This window comes from Peromyscus californicus, unplaced genomic scaffold, assembly GCF_007827085.1.
Source record: "Peromyscus californicus insignis strain IS unplaced genomic scaffold, ASM782708v3 Scaffold_5__1_contigs__length_169319896, whole genome shotgun sequence".
Lineage (NCBI taxonomy): Eukaryota > Metazoa > Chordata > Mammalia > Rodentia > Cricetidae > Peromyscus > Peromyscus californicus.
The window spans coordinates 127,315,993-127,338,804 of NW_026294573.1; the positions used below are offsets into that span (position 1 = coordinate 127,315,993).

General features: G+C 37.9%; 1 protein-coding gene across 1 annotated transcript in view; it reads right to left on the reverse strand.

The window, feature by feature from the left end:
- The window catches only part of LOC128096036 (cytochrome P450 7B1), a 183,768-nt gene that overhangs the window by 38,961 nt on the left and 121,995 nt on the right, over window positions 1-22,812 (reverse strand). Inside the window, 1 exon segment of the mRNA XM_052715113.1 lies at window positions 4,205-4,341. Coding sequence (XP_052571073.1) covers window positions 4,205-4,341 — 137 coding nt within the window.

Consider the following 22,812-nt stretch of genomic DNA (forward strand, 5'->3'; position numbering starts at 1 on the left):
ATAATTCAAACTAGTTTGATAAATATGTTTTTGAACAGATACCTAAATCACCTTGAAGTTTTATACACAAGAAGTCTAGCTTTTAGATAATAAGTGAGTTTTGCTGTTTTCATGTAGGACTTGGTAACAAGGAGACATTGGCCTGGAAATTCAAGTCAATTGTTCAGTCAATAAAATAAAAAAAATGATTTCAAATAAATTTTCTAAAATTATAAGATTTTAATCTCCTTATGTAGGAAATTCTCCAGCAGTTTTGAGTTGAATGTCTCCCTGTAAGCATCAGTTGGGAAGCTGAGCAGGTAGCCAGCTTTTTATTTGCCGAGAATGACCACCATTGTGTATCTCCTCCCCCTTATTAGGGAGATTTATCTAGCAGTTGACAATGATGTACAGTAGAGCTTCTCTGGGGTGACACTCAGGGAAAGTTATTCCATTGCACTAACACACAAAACCAATTAGAAAACTATTTCTGGGGCAGGTCACGAATGTGTGTGGTTTCCTATAGAAAGCTGTACCTTTCCATTTCTTTATTAAGGTGACAGTTGTATCCCATGGGACTTTTGGGGATGGCAATTATTTGTGCGTCCTGCAGAAACCATACACTCACTAGAGACACATGACATGGATAAGTCATGGTGGACGACTTTGTCCTTCATTTTTTAAAATGAGCTATATAACAAACTGATCATCAAAACCATGTATTCACAGACCTTTTCAATAGGGATGTATTCAAACTAATGCAGGGGAAGTGGGAGACAGGCAGCAGAACTATTCAGTGGTGGCTGTTTATTACTGAGTTCACAGGCATAATGATGGCTAACTTATTTAGGCAGTCAGTGTTTAAGTCAGTATAAGGCTTCTTAGAATTCAAGATTAAGATATCATATGTGAGCATGGATTGATAGCTTTTGTTTATTTTGTTTGTATGTGTGTATGTGTTTATGTGTGCATATGTGCTTGTAAACAATAAAGGTTAACTGCAGTTATTGTTCCTCAGGTGCTACCCACCTTCCTTTGCTTAAGAAAGGGTCTCTTACCAGGACCTATGGTTGGCTGCCTGAGATCAGCTAATTGGACAGGGAGCCCATAAATCCCTTTGTCTCTTCCTTCCCAGAATTGGGGTTGTAAGTGCAAGAACTTTTCCAACTGACTTATTTTCCCAGGCTTCCTCCTTTATAAAATAAAGTTTTGTTTGTTTTTTACAGGATGCTGCTGGCTGGTCTCAAACTCAAGACCGTTTTACCTAAATCTCCCAAGTGCTGAATAAAACTATCCAAACAGTCTACAAGTTTTTGTTGAATCCTTTTAGGCAACTTTTGTATAAGGTCTTAAAAGAGAAAGTTGGAAGGTCTAATAATTTTTGTACTGCTCATTGGAAATTTGAGATACATTTTTAAAGTTATTTTTCAAAAAAGCTTTGCTTTGCAGCTTTGGTTTAGCCCCAAGTGCAGCTGGAAATGAAACACTGGGTACATCCTCTTTATGTACCTAATAGAATTTCATCAGCTCTAAGATGTTAGAGATTTTCCCCATCAAACATTTGTTATGAATAAATCAGCACTGAGCTCTGAACTATATTGAGAGTCATAACAGAAAAAGAAGGAGATGGACAGGCGAGCCAGTGGTAAGCTCTTGTCGTATGAATTGCACCGAGCAGGTGTACTGAGGATAACTGGGCCCCAGGGAAGGAGTTCCAAAGGTTGGGTGATATGTCCAGGAAAGGATCTGAAGAGGAAGTGATGTGCAAGAGGGACTCAAAAGTCAGTCAAGAGCAGAGTTCTGGCCGAAGGAAGTGCAAGAAGGACCAAGGCACAAAGGCATGGTATGTGTGAAGCAATGTTCCAGCAAGAAGGCATGTTAATGAGACTGTAAGCACAAGATAGTAAGAAGGGATGGAAGTGGACTAGATAGGGGTCTTGGGAAGATCATATTAAATATTACAATTCTTTCTAAGATGCATGATTGTTTTCATTTCCCTTTTTCTGAAATTACAGTTCATGCAATTATCATTGGAAGAAATTTATCAGCTGTCAGGGGAAAGAGTAAGTTGTAACAAAACTAATGTTGCCTGTTCCTGAATCAAATAAAACTAACCTCGTGGATGAGTCAATCAAGTTGGATCTCCATTCTTTAATTACTCAAATGGTACATTTACATGGTAGTCAGTATGTGTCTGATCTTCAGCAAAGTAATTACAGGCAGAAGATAGAAGTAGTTCTTTAGGAGTAGAATAGAGAGGCTACAGGGAAAAATATAATGGTAGAAAGACGTGTATACATAAGGTACAATAAGGACAATCAGAGTCAATAGAGGAAGCTGAAGTTTCAAGACAGTTGGAAGCAACTGGATATTTCAGGAATAAAGAAGAGATCAGGCCAGGCAGCAGTGGTGCACACCTTTAATGCCCGCACTCCAGAGGCAGAGCCTGGCGGATCTCTATGAGTGTGAAGCCAGCCTGGTCTACAGAGTGAGACCCAGGACAGACCCAGAGTGAGACACCAAAACTACACAGAGAAACCCAGTCTCAAAAAAAACAAAAAGAAGAAGAAGAAGAAGAAGAAGAAGAAGAAGAAGAAGAAGAAGAAGAAGAAGAAGAAGAAGAAGAGATTAAGAAGGACTAGTTAGGCTAATCTAACCTTGACCATGAGTAAGAGTACCATTAGGAGAACTCTAGAAGATAAGTTACTCCAGATAGCAAATGCAAGTCACTTTCTAAAAATATCTAGGAGATAGAAATAGAGATGGATATAGAAATATAAATAGAAGGATGGAAGGAAGGAGACAAGGAGGGAGGGGAGAGGAACAAGGAGAGGCAGGGTAGGAAAGAAGTAGGGGATAAAGGAAGGAAGAAGGGAGGGAGAGAAGGAGGGGAGGGAGAGATGGAAAGAAGAAAGGAGAGAGAGAATATTGAAAATCAAATGAAAGCAGGAGATATATAATATGGCTCTAAGCTAAGAATAAAATCCCAAAGTGAAGAAATACAGGCATGAGATGAAGGCCTTGTGATGTAACAAGGAGAGTCATGGGATGGGTATGTTGTTGGGGAATATCATTTTAAAATGTGTTACTTTTGTTTATGTTGCATTTGCTTAACTCTGTGAAGCTGTGTTACTGTGCCTGTCTAAAACACCTGATAGTCTAATAAAGAACTGAACAGCCAATGTCAAGGCAAAAGAAAGAATAGATGGGACTGGCAGGCAGTGAGGATAAATAGAGGGAGAAATCTGGAAGAAGAGAGGAGTAGAAGGAGCCAGAAAAGGAAGAGGACATCAGGGGCCAGCCACTCAGCTACCCGGCAAGTCACAGAGTAAGAAACAAAGAGATGTATACAGAAATAGAGAAAGATAAAAGCCCAGAGGCAAAAGATAGATGGGATAATTTAAGTTAAGTAAAGCTGGCTAGAAACAAGCCAAGCTAAGGCCAGGCATTTATAATTAAGAATAAGTCTCTGTGTGACTTATTTGGGAGCTGGGTGGTGGGCCCCCCAAAAGAGCAAAAACCTCTAACAACAGTATGTGTTTTGTTTTTAAAGCATTTTGAAAAGTTTGAACTACACTGAACAGTTTAAATGCAAAAGTATACTCCAGACCAGTGTTTGCAAAGAAGGGGAAGAGAAGTGATTATGTGGAGAATTCAGATTTTTAGAGTTGTGCAACCATTCTTTATGGTACTGTAATGGTGTGTATATGACATTATGCATCTATGAAAAGCCAAAGAATAACACAAAAAGTAGACTGGAAAGCAAATAAGGGGCCTTAAATAATGCACCCACATCAGCACATCAGTTGGAGTGAATGGCCATACTGAGATGAGACGTTATTAGCTGGGAACTTGTGACCAAGGGAGAGTGCATATGAGTACTCTCTGAACTATCTGGTGAACTTACTTACACTCCTAAAATTGCTCTATAAAGAAATCATTCATTCAAAACACACCCTAGCTCTTTTCTTCTCAAAACACCCAAGTCAACCCAAAACAAATTGGCAAGTGAGGACAGGAGAATGATGTCTTTAGGAGGTGGGAGAGGGTCCTGTAGCCAGGCTGTGTATAAGCTCTCTCACTGGACTAACACATGCCATTCTTTTGCAATTGCTCTACAGTGCTATATGAATGTTCCACATTTTGCCCATGAACAAATATGAAGACATTAAAGAGCCAGTAAGAGATTATGCCACATGCAAAGTCTTGGATCAGAGCTTCTTACCCGAAAGCAGCACAGTGAAAGTATCACCATATTTCCTTCGAAGAGTTTTCATGAAAGCTAATGGATCCTTCTGGATCTTCAGGGTAATGCCAAGATAAGGAAGCCAACCTTTTATCAAGGGAGGTTCACCAGGCCTCCTATGAAGAGAAAAAAAAATCAAAGAAAAATGAAATCATCCACATTTTGACGCATGCGGGTTATTTATCCAGTCTAAATCAATAGCTTGAATTGCACAGCCTCTGTCAGTTCACCTCTTCATTGATTCTTATGTCATCATCGACATGGGCTCGTAGTTTCTTCAGCTTGTGTGGATAGAGGGTAGGTCGTTCAGTTCCTTACTGTTGTCGAGCAACTTTTCATACCTTTTTTTCTTATAAGGATTCCACAGCTGCTAGACAGCTAAGCCATAGTCCGATGTACTTATCTATCACATGTTCAGGTTTCCATCATTGTAACACTAGACACCTGAAGGGTCTGTGGCTCAGTGGATTAGTAGGTAACCAAATCAATTCATAGAATTTATTTTGCAAAATTGTCAATTTGGTACAATGATGATTAAAAAAAAAGTTAATTGCCTGTTTTTTTTATCTTTTACAATTTACACTATAAATGTTACCTACTTAATCTAATAAGAACTGAGTTTGTTATTTTATTTTTATAATTTTTATTGTATATATGTGGGTGTTTTGCCTGCACCTATGTTTGTGTACCAAGTGACTGAGGAGGCCAAATGTGGCACTGGATACCCTAGAAGTAGAGTTACAGACAGTTAAGAGCCACCATGTGGGTCCTGGGAATTGAACTGGGGTCGTCTGAGAGACCACAAGTATCCTTAATCTCTGAGGTTTCTCTTTAGCAAATCCCACCAATTTAGTTTTAACTAACATTTGTGGTTGATGGTTATGTACTTGGCAAGTGTGATGGCCCATTTTAATTGTCAACTTCACACTTGGGAAGAGGAAACCTCAACTGAGTAATTTCCTCCATCAGATTAGCCTGTGAGCATGTCTGTGGGATGTTTTCTTGATTGCTAAGTGATGGAAGAGGGTCTAGTCCACTGTGGGCTGTTACCCCTGGGTAAGTGGCCTTGTATATTATAAGACAATTGGTTGAAACTATGCTCTAGCCAGAAGGAGGGAGAGGGAGAGGGAGAGACAGAAGGAGAGAGAGAAAGAGAGACAGAGACAGGGATGAAGAGAGAGAGAGAGAGAGAGAGAGAGAGAGAGAGAGAGAGAGAGAGAGCGCTATAGTCTCTGCTTCAGTTCCTGCTTGAATTCCTGCCCTGATACCTCTGAATGGTGGACTGTGGCATGGGATTATAAGCCAAATAACTCCTTCTTACCCAAGTTGCTTTTGGTTAGAGTTCTATCACAGCCACAGAAAGCAAACTAGTACACTAAAGTGCTGTGGGATAGGCCTAATATAAGATAGAATTAAACTACTTATAAACAATGCATCACAATTGCTGATTATTTCATTTCATAGATTCCCATATTTTATTTCATAGTAGCATGGAGTGTTCAGTTACATGGACTCAGTCATTTAATTCCCAAATGTATGCAGAAGCACTTACATATTACCACAAATACAGGGTATGAGTTTATTAAATCTTAATAAAACTCCATTGTATTTATGTATGCTAAAGTTTTAGGGAAATGGTGCACTATGTGACTTCAAGGTTTTCAAAACATCTTAGTGATTTTTACAAATTAAATAGAGGTGTGCTCTTTAGAACAAACAAGTCATATCATTCACTGTGTATGTTTCCCATTCATTTGGTTGATCAAAGAGTTTAGAACCAGATGTCATCTTGGAGGCTTCAATGTATTCTTTTTGTTTTTATGGCCAAAGGATCTCAGGTCTCAGATGTTAAGACATTTACCTAAAGATTAAGCACATGTAAGCTCTGCAGCCCCACAGTTGTGCTTTCAGCCACCCAGGAAAATAAATCAATCCATGAACCCAATAAAAACATCCCAGCAACATAGCTCTCTGGCTGAACTGATAGACACATGCAGTAAACAGTCTACTGCACATCTGAGAGCTCTTGCTGTGTGTGCTCTGGTGTTAGATGTCACATAGTTTAGCTGCCAGAGTGAAGCTCTTTGTTATCAGCTGTCAATCAGGCTGGAATTACATAATCAGAGAGTGACAATAAACTAACTTGAAAAATAAGTTACAGTATTGAGAATAATAAAGATGCCAGTATAGAGCGTGAGGATAGCTTGTAGGTAAAGTTCTTGCCTAGTTTGTGAAACTCTGGGTTTGATTCTTGCTACCACACACAAAAAGGAAACACACAAAAACCTTAGCATCATTTTCTTAAGTTTTATATTTTCTTATCATTTTATGAAGAATTTTATTGAAATAATGAATACAATTAGGATTGTTTGTTAAGTATTACTAATAAAGTTTTTTTTTTTTTTTTGGTTTTTTGAGACAGGGTTTCTCTGTGTAGTTTTGGTGCCTGTCCTGGACCTCGCTCTGTAGATCAGGCTGGTCTCAAACTCACAGAGATCCACCTGCCTCTGCCTCCCAGGTGCTGGGATTAAAGGCGTGCACATGTGCCACCACTGCCCAGCCTCATAAAGTAATTTTTAAACATGTGAAGCATTCCTTAAAATACTATGAATTAAAGTTTCTTCTTTTTTGATCTCTGACATTAGCAAACTTATATTTCAAAATTTCTTCCAGTCATTATTTGATAAATACAATCTGACAAACAGAGTAATCTTTTTTTTTTTTGATCCTGGAAAGGATCAAAACAAAAATTCAAAAGGACTTCAATTTTCTGATCCATCTGTGAGACTACATGCTTCACTTTGATCAATTACAAATATTACTAGCTCAGATCTAATCAAAGGTCAAGATTATGGACATCTCAGCAAGGGCTTTTATGTAGCTAAATTAACCTTATCAGAAGTCTTCATTTCCCACACACCAACACAGAAGACTTACAAGCAGCAAACCTTGACACTGTGTGTGTTTGTGTGTGTGTGTGGGGGGGGATCAAAACAAAATCGATAGAAATTTGTGATAGAAATCAAGGGAAGACTTTACTTTCTTTATTTGAAAGGCAGTTTACTTTATTGCTAATTTAATGGATATGCCAGTGTTTAAGTATATATGCAGAGACACTTGAAAACACAAGAAAAAAAACCCATGGATCTCATTTTTCATACCTTCTATTCTCTTTTAAATATTATATTAAAAATTATATGTTTTGATTGTACATAATTGTTTTAGCTGTCCTGAGTTTTTTGCTTTTCTATATGAAGCTGAGTATTATTCTTTCAAGGTCTGTAAAGAATTGTGTTGGAATTTTGATGGGGATTGCATGAATTTGTAGATTACTTTTGATAAAATTGACATTTTTGCCATGTTAATCCTACCGATCCATGAGCATGGGAGATCTTTCCATCTTCTAATATTTTCTCCAATTTCTTTCTTCAAGGACTTGAAGTTCTTGTCATATAGGTCTTTCACTTGCTTGGTTAGAGTTATGCCAAGATATTTTACAATGTTTATGGCTATTGTGAAGGGTATTGATTCTCTGATTTCTTTCTCAGCCTGTTCATTTGTATATAAGAGGGCTACTGATTTTTTTTGAGTTAATGTTATATTCAGCCACATCACTGAAGGTGTTTAGCAGCTGTAGGAGCTCCCTGGTAGAATTTTTGGGGTTGCTTATGTATACTATCATGTCATCTGTCCTGCCTCAGCTTGTTATGCAATGGTTTGTTGATACCAATGGGAAACCTGCCCCTTTCTGAACAGAAGCAGAGGAGGAGTGGGTCAGGGAGGGCAGAGGGGAAGCAGGGGGAGGGAATGAGAGGAGAGGAGAGAGAGAACTGTGGTCTGGATATAAAATAAATGAATAAATTTAATTAATAAAAAACTTTTAAAATTTACATGTTTTGGGACAGGGCATCTCCTAGGCTAGCCTTGAATTCAGTGTGCTCTTGCCCATGCTCCTGAATCGTTATACTAGGATTACAGGCATATAGCACCAACTACTGCCTTGAATTCAACTTATTTTCTTGAATTCAATTTTCCACTCAGTGCTGGGGTGACAGACACAAGCCACCACACCCAGCTTTTTACATGGGGCTGGGGTTCCAAACTCAGGGCTCATACTTATTGGGCAGACACTTCACCCACCGAAGTATCTCCCTAGCCAGTTTCTACCCAAACATTATAGAAGAAGAGACCACACATGTGAGTAGAGAGCAGGACCCACAGTTTGGAATTGGTTGCACAACTAGTCCAGGATCCTTTGGAGTTTATAAGCATTCTAGTTCAGAGCATTTCCTTTCAAAATACTAACTCAGCTCATTTTCTTGATCTACTTTTTCTGTGTCTGGTTTAATGCTGCATTGTGAATAAGATTTAGTAAGGTCTCCTGTCATATTCTAATTTAATACAACTAATGTCATCTTCTATGCTATCATTCAACCAAAGCTGTACTCTTCATGGAGCTTCCACAGGGGAAAGAATGGGATGCAGAAATCCAAGGGAACATTAGCTGTGTTCTGGATTAGGGAACCATATTCCGATGTCAATTTATTGTTACAGACATGGTAGGGTCATCATTTCTTACATCTGTATTTATTTTGGCAACAGTAAGCTAAAGACTATTAAGCACCGTGTCACAACTTCACACTAGGAAAAAATATAGTGCTTGTTCAACTTACAATCCATCCAAAACAGATATCAATCTATCTTTACTGGTACATTTGTAAAAAAAAAAAAAATACATAAGGAGGAGAGACATCACTATAGTGGTCCAGAAAGGCCGGTTGACACATGGTACAGAGCAACTACTGCTATTTGTCTTACTCATGCTCCACGGCTTTGAAAATGAACTATTTGGTGCTCTCTACTAAGTGAGGACACAGGATGCTCAGTGCCACTTGTGGCTAACAAAATCCTAAGACTGGAATGAACCCAGGCCTCATGTTTTGATATGAAGTTTAAAAGCCAATAGTACATACTCTTTCTTGATCTCACTTTAATAATATATACACTCTCAAATTAGTATTTAAGGTATTAAAGGCTATAGCAATCATATTCACTTGAGCCTTAATGTGTCCCCAAAGATCAAATCCAAATTCATTGTACACACTATTTCATCAGCATTTGGGATTGCTTCCATAGGTGCTTGGGCACATCCTAAGATCTATACAAAATGTCAGTCAAGTCCAGAGTTATCTGAAAGCAAATTTTGGAGAAGAATCCAAATACATCATACAAAGTATCTAAGCCTTCTCCCTTTAAGAGTAGATCAACACAGAATAATTGACTACACACAACATTTATTGATTATTAACCAATTAGCCACCAGTTTTGGGAAACTATGGAAACAATTACCATAAAATCTGAACTTGGGACTTCCAGTTGTGGGTGAGGTGTGTAAGGAGGTTGGAAGACAACAGCACTTCCATATTCACAAGAAGAACACAGAACAGATTCACAGTCAAGAACTCTTCAGTTCACAAGAAAATTGACATAAGGTGAATCACCACCCTTAAAGCAAGAGGCAGGCAAAAAGAGAGACTCACAGCTGACAGGAACAGAAGCTACTGCTGAGGCCTTGAGCTAACAGGAGCATTTAAAGTGAAACTCTCTGATAAAGACTGCGCACAAACTAACTTGAAGGAGGAGAGGGAAAGAAAAGTTCCTAGGGGCACAACCTGAAGGAGGATTTCAGAGTTCCACCCAAAGGAAGAATAGCTCTAAGAATGGAGACATATCTTCTAAAACACGGAATTAATCATTTATAGCTTTCCAATGCAGAAAGCACCAGGTCTAGAGAAGATTGCTGGTAAGTTCTAAATATCTGAGGACATGATGCCAAATAAAAGATGGAATACCAAAACGAGACAAAGACATTGCAAACGTCACAAGGAAGGACAATTAACAATCAATATCTTATAAATGTAGATGCAAATATTCTCAATGAAACCACTAAATTCCAGCTAAATTCAACAAGTATTATATATCATGAGCAACTAGAATTTATTTCAAGTATTCAAGCTTAGTTCAACATTCAAAATTTGTGTAGCTTATTACACCAACAGGCTAAAGCAAATAATCACCTGGTCATATCAATAAGTTGAGAAAAACAAACCATTTGACAATTTCTAATACCCATGTACATTCTACCACATGTAAAAGTCAACTGAAAATGGATAAAATACTTAAATGTAAGGACTCCAAAATCTAAAGCTTTAGAAGAAATCATAAGGGAAAGTTTCCTGAGATTTGTCTTGGCATTTGTCCAGAGATTTGACACCAAAAGCACAAGCAACGAGAACAAAAGATAAACAGAACACAGAAAAGCAAAAAGCTTCTACATAGCAAAGGGAAATGATGGAATGGAAGAAAATACTTACAAATCATGCACCGGACACAGAGCTTATCTTCAAAAAGTATAAGGAATGCTTACAATTCAAAGTGAAATCTTAATAGCCTGCTTAAAAATTAGGCTAGGGACTTGTATAGGCATATCTCCAAAAAAAAAAACACATACAAAAAGTCAACATGTGTATGAAGAAAGAAATTCAAAGAAATATTAAAAAAAATCAAGCAAACAAACAAACAAAAACAACAGCTCATAATGAAATGTCACTCATTATTTTAACAAAAGACAATCAGTTCTGTGAGTCTGTGGAGAAATTAGAGCCCTTCAACAATAATGTTAGGAATGTAAAGTGATGAAAAAAAATATGAAGATTGCTCAAAATGAAAAAAAAAATGATGACTTTATGATCCAACAATCCCACTTGTTTATTGAAAAGAACAAAAACAGAATCTGGAAGAGATATTAGTATCTCCATGTTCATTGCAAGGCTAGTCACAATAGCCAAAAGATGGAAACAAGTTAAATGTATACTGGCAGATGAATAAAGAAAATGTAGAATGTTCATGTGAACTGGTACAAGATTGTTTAACTTGTAGAAAGAGAAAAATTGTGGCAACAGGGACGAACCTTGAGAGCATCATGTTAAATGAAACAAGCCAGTTACTGAAAGAAAAGCATTGCATGGAACCACATATGGGAGTTATGTAAAACAGCCAAATTCACATAAGCAAAGCAAATAATGATGGCAATTATGATGGGGAGGAGGGAAGACTAGGGAGTTATTAATGAACAGAAATAAAATTTGAGTCAAGTGAAACCATTACAATCATCTGTAATTCTAAGTCCAGGGGATGTGTTGACTGCTTATGGCCTCCACAGGCACCAGGTATGCATGTGATGCACATACATACATACATGTAAGCAGAACATTCATGCACATAAAATAACAATAAGTAAAATATAATGAATTAATTAAAAAACCCAATTGATTTTTCTATAAGCATGCAATGAATAACTGATACTTGAAATAAGAAACAAATACCATTTATATTAGCACAAAATTCAACTATTCTGTAATTCACTATAAAAATTCATACTTATGTATAAACCAAACAAATATGCACAAAGTCTACATGAGGAAAAGTGGGATTGGAAAAAAAAAGGGGGAACATGCAAATATGCTTAAATCCCCATAAATTATCCTGTGAATATCAAGAAATGAACTTTTGATTTTTTTTCTGGAGAAACAAACACCCCAAAGAGTCAATGCACTATGGAAAGAGAAGAGAATCAGATGACCTATACCACTTGACAACATGAAGTTGCAGAAACAAAGACAGTTTGTTGACAATGAAGGAAATGTAACATAGATGAAACTGGAAGAGTAAGAAATCCAGAAGTAGACTGGTCAATAAATATGGTCAACTAGCCTTTGACACTAGCAAACGTGGGTCAATGGAGAGAGGTTAATGTTGGGAGGCTCCACTGGTCAGATGTTGATGTCTACCATAGCCTGGCAGCTTCCTCTAAGCTCTGCAACATGGAAGACTCTCTTCTCCCAGCTAAGGCTTCCTGCTCTCTACCTAGCTTTATCTGGAGGATGTCTCTAGGCCCTGATTCATGACTTTATCTCAAGGATGACCCTTGACACAGTTCCCTGCAAATGCTCTTCCCTTGCTGCCCACATGGTAATCAGGTAAATGTTCTAGCCATTTTGATAGGGCTGTGTTTCCTAATCCAGGTATATGATAGCAGCATGGCACTTAATACAAATTAGGATTTGTCCCCAGGCTTCCCATTCCTATATATTTCCTTTACTCTGGTATAAAGCTGAGTTGATTCACTGAGTCATATCCCTGAGGGCTATCTCCATTGTGTTTAAGGCCATCTAAAGATCTCTGTCATCAATTCTGCCTCTTTGTCCTCATGGATTGATAGCAAGTGGATTGCAAAAATTAAGGGGATCCCACAGGGTAGTTTTCCAACAAGGGCTGTAACACCTGTGATTACATGCAAAAATATGAGTGACATTTTTATACCTTCACAGCAAGGAACTCAAAACAAATGAGAGACACATTTGTAAATTGCAAAATAATCTTTGGAAAATAACATTGAAGAAAAGGTAGGGGACTCCAGGTTTGTTGGTAGGTTTTAAAAATATAACACTAAGAGTTAAGTAGTTGGAAATATTTTGAGAGCAGTTATTTATAATTAAAAAAAATTGACTATTTTATTCATAAACATTATGAGTTCTTTAAAAGCCAATTATTACAGCTTTTCTAACTGAAAATGAAAAGGTCAATGAAACATTCTGTCGGTTTTAGTATCAAATAAGGTCGACATTAATATCTGTAACCTACATATTATTCTTTAAATAGGGGTTAGAGAAACTAAACAAAGGAAAGCACTGTGCAGGATCCTGTTCTTGGCAGGACTGCTCTGCTTTCTTCTCATAAGCAGCTTCAAGCATTGGCATAAGTCCCTGCTGACGTTTCTGTCCCTTTTAGTACAGTATGCTGGTTTCAGCCATCCAAGGAACTTTAACCAAAGTCACTTTCTTCCTTGAGTTACAGTTTTAATACATTATTTCTCAGATGTCTTAATTCATGTATGCATGTATATGTGTGTATGCGTGTATCTCTGGATATGTTCGTATGGGTGAAGATGTACATGTGAATGTATGCAACATAGAGGCCTAAGGTCAACATCATGTGTCTTCCTCAATCACTGTCCCTTGTATGTTTTGAATCCAGGTCTCTCAGTGAGCACAGAGCTCATTGATGGGGCTGGGATGGCTCAGTCAATGAGTTCTAGGAGTCGTCCCCCACTTTCATCTCCCCATCTTCAGCGCTGGAGGTATAGATGGGCACTGCTACCACTAGCTTTACAAAGGTGCTGAGGATCTGCATGCAGTTCTTCATGCTTGTCCACCAGGCACTTCACTGATGCAGTCATTTCTTCAATCTTGTGGGCTTTGTTTTTGTTTCTCAGTGCTAGGGTTGTAAGCATATACCCAACTCTCAGACAGTTTTGTAAAAACGTTGGTTTGGGGGTATGAACTCAGGTTTTTACCAACTGAGCAATATATTTTATATATAATATTATATATACTATATATTATAACCAAGACAATATATTTCAGTATTTTTCATTTATTCTTCTGTTTTTCATTATTTCATATTTCTGTCTCTTTTTATTTTTCTGTTTTCTCATTCATTCATTGTTGCCTTTCCTACATTTGAAGTGTAGTTCATTTCGTTAGAATTTGTTGTCACTCATTTTTATATGGCATTTTGCTTTGATTCTATTATGTAAAAGAGATTTTACAGGTGGCATTTGGAAGTGATTTTAATTTTAGAGTGATTTGGATCAACCCTGCCACTAGATTTTCATCTGATTTTAATATAACAAGACAGTTTTTCTCCCTAAGTAAGAGCACCAGACTTGGATTTGCTATGGTTGCTGAAGAGACCCGCTTTATCCAAAACTGGCTCCTCTAGGCCACTAGCAATAATACCTTTGCCAAGGTGAAGTTAGCTCAGGATATCCTGACTAGAAAAGTTAGCTATAAAGATCACTAGGAAGGCCTTCAGGATTCTCCATCCTCTAAAAACTACCATGAAGATTGGATAATAATTCCTTATTATGACTGAAGAGACACTTCACTGTTTCACGGAAGATGCTAGAAGAACAGAGGTATTAGATTTGAAAATATGGCATCAAAAAGGAAGAGAAGAACCAAGTCGATATCTACCAGGTGATGTTTGCTAGGCAGGAAAACCACTATAAGGAAAGGGTGCTGAACATAGGGACCTTGCTCCTTGTATGCTCTCATCAACAACTTTGCAGATGTTAGCTATTGCAGTGAATGTACCTTTGGCCACAAGTGTCAAACTTTGTTTGACATGCTTCCCTATGTTGGACCAGAGCTCTTTCTATCAGGTAAGTTGGTTCCACAGAGGGGTGTAGAGCCTGCAGTTATCCATGTATTCAGGCTATGGAGTCCCTGCCTTTTGAAGGACAGAATTTTTAAGAGCAGAGACAGGAACACTGGGTGGGATAGAGTATCTTCCCTTTTACTTGTGCATGGAGATTGAAAACCTATTCTAGAAATTACTCATCCCTATCTCCAGCAACAATGGCATTTGAAATCAAATCAGAGATTATGTGCTAGATATACCAGCTCATAAAATGAGTTCCTAATGCCTTACTGGAGCCATTCCCTGACTGCATAACCATGATAGTCAACGGTATCCATGGATGCTGGTGTGATGGTGAGTAGGGAGAAAGGATATGCCATGTAGAGCATGTGGTGGCTGTACACCCTGAATCCAAATTCACAGATGGGGCATTAGAAGTCCCTCTGGCACTCAGAGTCTGTCATATTCTTTCCACAGACATTCATTTACAACCTTTACCAGTGAATCAGACTGATTTTAAAGATTCCTTCTGCGTTTCTAAGGCAGATGAGCCAAGAATCAGCCTAAGACTTGCAATAAGGACCATCACAACCCGTGTAACCTGCACTCTGAGAACAGAAGGCAGATGCTGAGGCCAGAGGCTGTAATTATGAACTCAGGATGGATCCAGATGATATTCTAATGAGTCAGGAATTATCATCTTGTAGTTGGACCTTTTTTTTTGGGAAAGGCAGCTCCCCAGTTAATGACATGGAGACTTACTATTAATTATAAAAGCTTGGCCGATAACATAGGCTTGTTACTAACTAGCTCTTACAACTTAAATTAACCCATTTTTTATCAATCTACTTTTTGTCTCATGGCTTTATTACCTTTACTCTGTACTGTCCATGCTGCTTCCTCTCCATCTGGCTGGTAACTTCATCCTTCTTCTTCCCAGCATCCTGTGTGCCTGAAAATCCTGCCTAGCTATTGGCTGCTCAGCTTTTTATTAAACTAATCAGAATGACACATCTTCACAGTGTACAAAAAGGCTATTCCACAACATCATTTTTTTTTAATGACAACCATGGGAGAAAGAATTGCTTCAGCCTGGCTCTTTCAGGCTTTACTTAGAGGAAAAACCCAGTCAAAGGAGGGGTGACACAGAACACCCAGTCTCCCCTCCTTTCTAGACCCCTATGCCATCTCACCTGTACAGTTAGAGAACAGGTCATTTCACCCTTAGATATGTATCACATGTTCTTTAAGACTGTGACTCACATAAACACAAGTAAACTGCTAAATATCTGTTTACTCCAAGAATATGATCTATAATCCCTTATCACAATGAGCATTAATCTAACTTTGTCTAGAAAATTATGCAATTCATTACCATAAGTAATCTCTATTGTGTCCTGTGCTTAACCTTTATCTCCCCTGCCCGGTCCCATAATCTCACAAATCCACTGGTGTTATGTGATCAGCATCTGGTGTTCATATAACCTCTGCTTCATAGCAAACACATGAAAAATCCCGGGATAAAAATGTCACTTTCCAGGCTCTATAAATGATTAGACTCTATTCTTTAATGATGTTTGCATACTCTTCTAGAAAGATCTGTAATGATGAAAAAGGCCTTCACTACTGAAAGGTTTTGATGCTATCTAGGTGGCAATTGAATTGAAAGTAAATTTAATGTCCTGGCAACAAAGATGGCCACAATTTAAGTGCTTCTGATCAAATCATTCTATGTGAGGGAAGTGTAGAATAAACAATGCTGAGTGGTCAGACACCTCCAGTACGGGTGTGCAGTCTGAGTAAGTCCAATATAACATGACTGAATCTATCTTCATACTTGAGAATGCTTTCAAGTTATACACCAGTTTGAACCCTCAGTAACCAGTCTCTCTATGCAAACCTATGATCCAAATAATACCCTACACAGAGTGTGCTTGTAAAGTTGGCACTATTGGCAGCTTTATACTTGTGCCTGGACAGAGTGAGGAGTTTGCAAGTGCTTCTGTGGACAAGAAGCCTAGCCTCATCAATATAATGTTTCATTGAGAATATATTTGGTGCTACACACACACACACACACACACACACACACACACACGTTATATCACTTAAAACTTTAACTCTCAAGCCATGAAGCAATGAATAAGCACATCATTACAGCAAATCTTTTTTATTTTTGTTTGTTTTTTGACACAGGGTCATTTTACATGACTTTAGCTGGCACTGAGAACAAGATCCTCATACTTCTGATTTGAGTGCTAGGCTAACAGGCATGTACCATCATGCCTGGGTGGCAATGCATCTCTTTGTGAAGTTGGTTATGGGGAACAATTCAAGCCTTCAGCCTTTCTTTGTATATCCTTACAGAAGTCCAGTAGCCTGTAGACTATTTTCACCACACTGACTTTGGCCATTGTATGGCTTAGATCCCAGGCTCTTCCCAAAAGTTCAGTGACTGACTGGCTAATCTTTGCCTCTGTCTCTTAGTCTGTGTAATGGATCTACTGCTGTACTTTCTTTATGGAAGAATCAAATAAGCAAGTGGGTGTAAAAATAGAAGGCAAAGGTGTGAACTCAAGGAAAACTCAGAACTTTAACTGCCACTGTTGTGCGTTAACACTGTTCTTATGTGAACACGCCATCTCATCTCTCTACTGACTTCTTCCTAAATGTGGATAGCACAATACCTGTTTTCAAGATCTTTCCCCCTATTCGCATGAACATGCCTTGTTTATCTAATTCAGATTTTGATTTATAGCTACCACTTATGATTGACTAGTCAGTGAATCAGGTATAGAGTGACCTGCTCCTCCAAAGGAAGGTTTAATGTGTATTTTTTTGTATTCTTTTAGGAAATTACACCTTGAGATAAGTGGCTCAAGAGAACACTAGATCTCAGAAGTACACCAGCCAAACACATGCAGCAGCCTCAGCAAATCTAATGGGGGGGATCAATTCATAATTGAAAGTTATTTCAACTCCTTAATAAGAATAGAAAACCATGCAACTGACTTTGTAATTTCTGTGATGATCAGTTCCTAATTTATTTTACAGATGGGATTTGATTGAACTCCATGGAAAAGATATCAATTCCATTAACTCATCATTTCTTACATTTGATTAAATCATTCGATTTAAAAATATTTAATAGAAAACTAGAAATCATAATTCTATGAAAACAAAACTAGTTAAGTGAGCCTGAGCAATGACAACAAAGAGGTGAATGTTAGTGCTGTATAAATGCAAGGTCAAGTAATCAAAGGGCATGCCAGTCTACTGACCCATGCCAATGAAGACATGAAGTCCCCCTGCTGCAAGCCAGCACCCAAATCTTCAAGTACAGAATTAGGGGTTTCCTGGTTTGCTGTCATGAGCAACTAAAGAAAAGCTTGAAGACATGTTTTAGCTTCCGTTTCTGATCATCCTGACCATATAAAAAGCAACTTAAAGAAGAACTAACTTATTTTGTCTTTTAGTTGGAAGGGGATATAGATCACTGTGGCTGGGAAGGCATGACGGCACGTGTGTGAGGGGGCTGGTGACATCATGTCCAGAGTCAGGAAGCAGACAGAAATGAATGGAGGCACTCAGCTTGTCCTCTTGTTTTTATTAAGTTTGAGCCATCATCCTATGGATGATGCTTCCCACATTCAGTGTGAGTCTTTCCTCTTCCTTATAGTTTTCTGGAAATATATGTTCTCATGATGATTCTAAATTAACCTCGTTCACAGTCGAGATCAGCTGTCACACCATGCACTGTACTGATGAACAATCCCTTAACCCAAACCAGGTTTCCGTGTTGGATGAAAAGGTTGCTGCTGTTAGAGGGGCAAAAGTGAACGCCCTTAATCCATCACACAGCACACAGCAGAGAAAGGCAATGTTTGATCTTGCCATACGCTAGAGGAAATTTTCCAAAGCTAGTTTTCGCGATAGATTTTAGTCACTCACAAGATTATAACTAATTCTGGAACATCATTGTCACCACCACTGGATCACGGCCCACGGGAAGCAAGACATCACACTCACATGAAGTTCCTCACATGAGGAACTACAGATTCTAAGATCCTATTTGAGACAAATCCTGATATATTTTAAATATAATACTTGTAGAGTTTTATTTATTTGTTTGCTTGTTTTATTCATGCTCTTCTATTTTATCTATGACCTCCCACTTCTTATTTGGTGATAGCAATTTTCATCATTTATGTCATTATCATTATTTAAATGGCGTTCAACTCATCTGCTCTCTTTTTTGCCTGATTTTACAAGAATTCATTATTCCTTCTCCCCTTTTGGCTCATTCTCATTTTCACTGTGACCAGATACGTTTCATATAACTTCTGTTCTATTTTCCACTACTTTTATTGTATCCACATTTCTGAGACATTTTCTACATCTATTCATTTTCCAAGTATTTTATTCTATATTTTTTAATTTCCAATAATCCTTTATGATCTCTGAGTTCATATTATAAAACTCTACTGTGTTCTTGTTTGATGAGTGCAAACTATCTCTTTCTATGACTAATAACGATAATGATTTGGGGTGTTTTTGCTATGTTCAAAGAATTGTGTATCTTCTGGTAGTACTTTTCTGTTTGTTTTGCTGTTGAATTTTCTATCTTTTGTGATAGAAACTTCATTCCAAGACTCCATGACCGCTGGCTTTCTCTTGCAGTTGAAGAAAGTCTGTGTATGTGTTGGTGGGGCCAGGTGACTTAACCCACATGGTGGTTAGAAGAGGATTTCATTATCTGAATGTGCTAATTCTTTACTAGTTACATGGGTGAGGCTGTATATTTTTTATTTAGTTAGTTAGTTAGTTTGGGAATTCTGAGAATGAAACATAGTATAGAAAGTGTATTTCTTATTTAAAAAAAGTGTAAGTACATAAAGGGTTTTTAGTTTTCCATGGCATTATTCTCAAAACTACTCTAACACTCCTGAAACATGAGAGAAAATCCACAGAAAAACCCAAAGTAAGAAATAGGCTGGAAATCATAGTGTGCAGGCTTGTTATTGCAGCACTGTGAAAACTAGGGTTAGCCTATGCATAAACAATGAAACTTTATCTCAAAAATTAAAAGAAAATGAAAATAAGGAAATGGCACATTTACAATTTTTTTTTAAAATTAAATTACACTGAAGTCAATACTTAATTTATTCTACAGAGTTTCCCCCTGCTCCCACCAGAAGACAGATGTCTTAAGTCCCAGTAGACAGAAAGAGTTAGATATTAGGATTCTAGTGCCTCAGATACTTTCTCTTCACTCCTCAGGAATAGCTGGATTCCAACAGGCCTCTGCATTTATAGAAAATGTATTGTTTTCTAAAGCACAAAATGAGCAAGCAGAGGCCCCTGTTAGACTTGTAAAGGGTCACTCCACCATTGTAAATGCTACCAGGTTAAGTGTTTAAGGACACTTATTTAATGGTGGTTTACGAACCTTTAAAAATTCCTCCTCTTTTCTCAGAATTAAAATATCCATTTCAAAGAATGAGTGGGAAAGAAATGAACAATTTATTTACATTGCATTGTATTATGTCAACAGTGGTGCAGGGAAAGATGTAAAATTTAGGGTGGCTATACAGAGAATCCTTACTAATCTCTAATAATGATATAAGCAATATGTTGTGTTCACAATAGCAAGGAAATGGAATAAGCCTGGATGTCCCTCAGCAGATGAATGGATAATGAAAGTGTGGCACATTTACACAGTAGAATTTCATTCAGCTATAAACAAAAATGAAATCTGCAGGAAAATGGAGGGATCTGGAACTGATTATGTTACACAAGGTAACCAGACTCAGAAAGACAAATCCCACAAGTTTTTCTTTTTCTCATATGCAGACTCTAGCTTTTAATGTGTGTGTGCATGTGTGTGTGTGTGTGTGTGTGTGTGTGTGTGTGTGTGTGTGTGCATACACACACATTAAATTATATATATATATATATATATATATATATATATATATATATATATATATATATATATATATACTGGAAAATGACTAGGGCTTAGGCTGTGGGAAAGTAAAAGGGAGGTACGGAAGGGAAAAATCTAGGTAGAAGGCAACAGAAAACCCTTGCCATGAACTAAAAAGGAGGTTACTGAGGGTTGAGGTCAGGGAGAGGGAGAGAAAAGGGGGAAAGGGTCAGCAACCATCAATTATATATGAAAATGTGTTACCGGAACCCGTTACTTTGCATGCTAGTTTAAATTTTTGAAGGACAGACAGAAGGGCTGGGGAGAGAGCTCAGTGGGTAAAGTGTTTGTGGCGCCACATGTGGATCTGAGTTTGATCCCCAGCACAAGTGAGGAAAGCTAGTGCCAGGGCTTGCACTTGTCATCCCAGTGCTGAGGAGGTGATCGCTTCCCCATACAGATCCATGGTGATCCCTGGCTAGACAGCCTAGCCTCACTGGCAAGCATTAGTTCTCTGCAAATGATCTTGCCTAAAAACCAAGATGGATAGCTCCTAAAAAGTGACACCCAAGAGTGATCCCTGGCCTCTACATGTATACACATGCACCTGCGCACATGGATATGCACACACCTGGGCACATATGCATGCACACACACACAGATACTTACAACAAAGACAAATAATAAAAATGGTTACCATATGAACAAGTATCTCACTAAACAAGATATACAGATGGTTAATACACACATAGCATTCAATGTCCTTAGTCTTTGGAGAAAACGAACATGAACACTAAAAACTAAAATGAAATACTACTGCACACTTAGTGAGGATGACAACTAAAACAAGAAAAGAATAATTGTGCAAAAATCTGCCAAGGAGGAGCCAGAGTTCTTGTACATTGAATATAGAATAGTATAGTCTGTTTACAAAAAATGTAACAGTCCCTTGTAATGTTCCACATATACAAAATACAGTATCTACTAATTACATTCTGAGATACTTCTACACAGAAGAAGCAAAAAAGATGTGTCCACACAAAGACTTACTGTTAGAAAATAACAAAACCATTCAAATGTCTGCCATCTAATAACTGGCTACAGAATGCAGCCTTGCTCAACAACATAAAGAAACCATTGCTACTATAACAGAATTGATAATCCCCAAAACTATGTGCTAGAAGAAAGAAGCCTGATACATGTTTCCACTTACATGGAACTTCCAGAAAAGATAAGCTAGGGGCTGAAGACAGATTGGTGTTCTGTTGGCATTTTAAGTAAATGAGGATTAACTACACGATGCATAAAGCAATTCTCAGGGGTGATAGAAGTGTCCTAAAACTCGTGCTGGTGAGTGTACAATTGTTTCAGTTAAGATGGATCTAATTGTACAATTACAAACCACAGCACAATGAACCTATGAAAAATATGAGGAATGCTCTATGATCAATTTCATTTTTTAACTTTCCAACAAGTATATACCCCTCAGAACTTAAATTTCTACTACTAGGTACAGTAAAAGCTAGAATTAGTCTACAGAATGTAAATATTTAGATTGTGTTGCTAAAAATGCTTTATTTGAGATAGTGTTAACAATTCTTTTTTTTTTTTTTTGGTTTTTCGAGACAGGGTTTCTCTGTGTAGCTTTGCGCCTTTCCTGGTACTCGCTTTGGAGACCAGGCTGGCCTCCAACTCACAGAGATCCACCTGGCTCTGCCTCCCGAGTGCTGGGATTAAAGGCGTGCGCCACCACCGCCCGGCAGTGTTAACAATTCTATACCATGCTTGCATATGAGGAAATATTTTTATTTTCCAGTTTTGCAAACAAAACTCTCTAATGGCTTTTGCTGACAATTATATGACTTCTGCAAAACCCCATAAGCACAAGAGGGTCCTGCGACTGGAAGGGATTTGCACATGTTATCTAGTTCGCTGGCACAACCCAGCAAACAAAATCGTGGCCAGGCCTTCCAACTCATAATCCAAGGATTTGCTTTCTTTGCAGCAAGGAAAGAGGCATGCGTCGTCAGCATTGCAGGCATCTTGTCATTCTGAAATCTGATTTTCTTTTCTTTCCTGATGTGTTTTGCACTTGCAGTGAGCCTAGAAGTGATAATTCTATAAAGCAAATAAACATAAGATGTTATCTCCCATAGGGCAACTTCTGTGTGCAGCTAAATGAGCCAAGATGAAGAGACACTTCAAATAAAGACTCAGCTGGAATCGCACAGCAAAGAGGCCGCTTAGCTTGAAAGAGACTCTGGCACATAGCCACTGTAATTCATAAACCATAATGTAATAAAATTGTATGAACAAGAATCTAATTTCCATATTCAACACAGGTTACCTGAATGAGCCATATGAGAGCTAATTTTTGGAAACAGCATTTATTCTC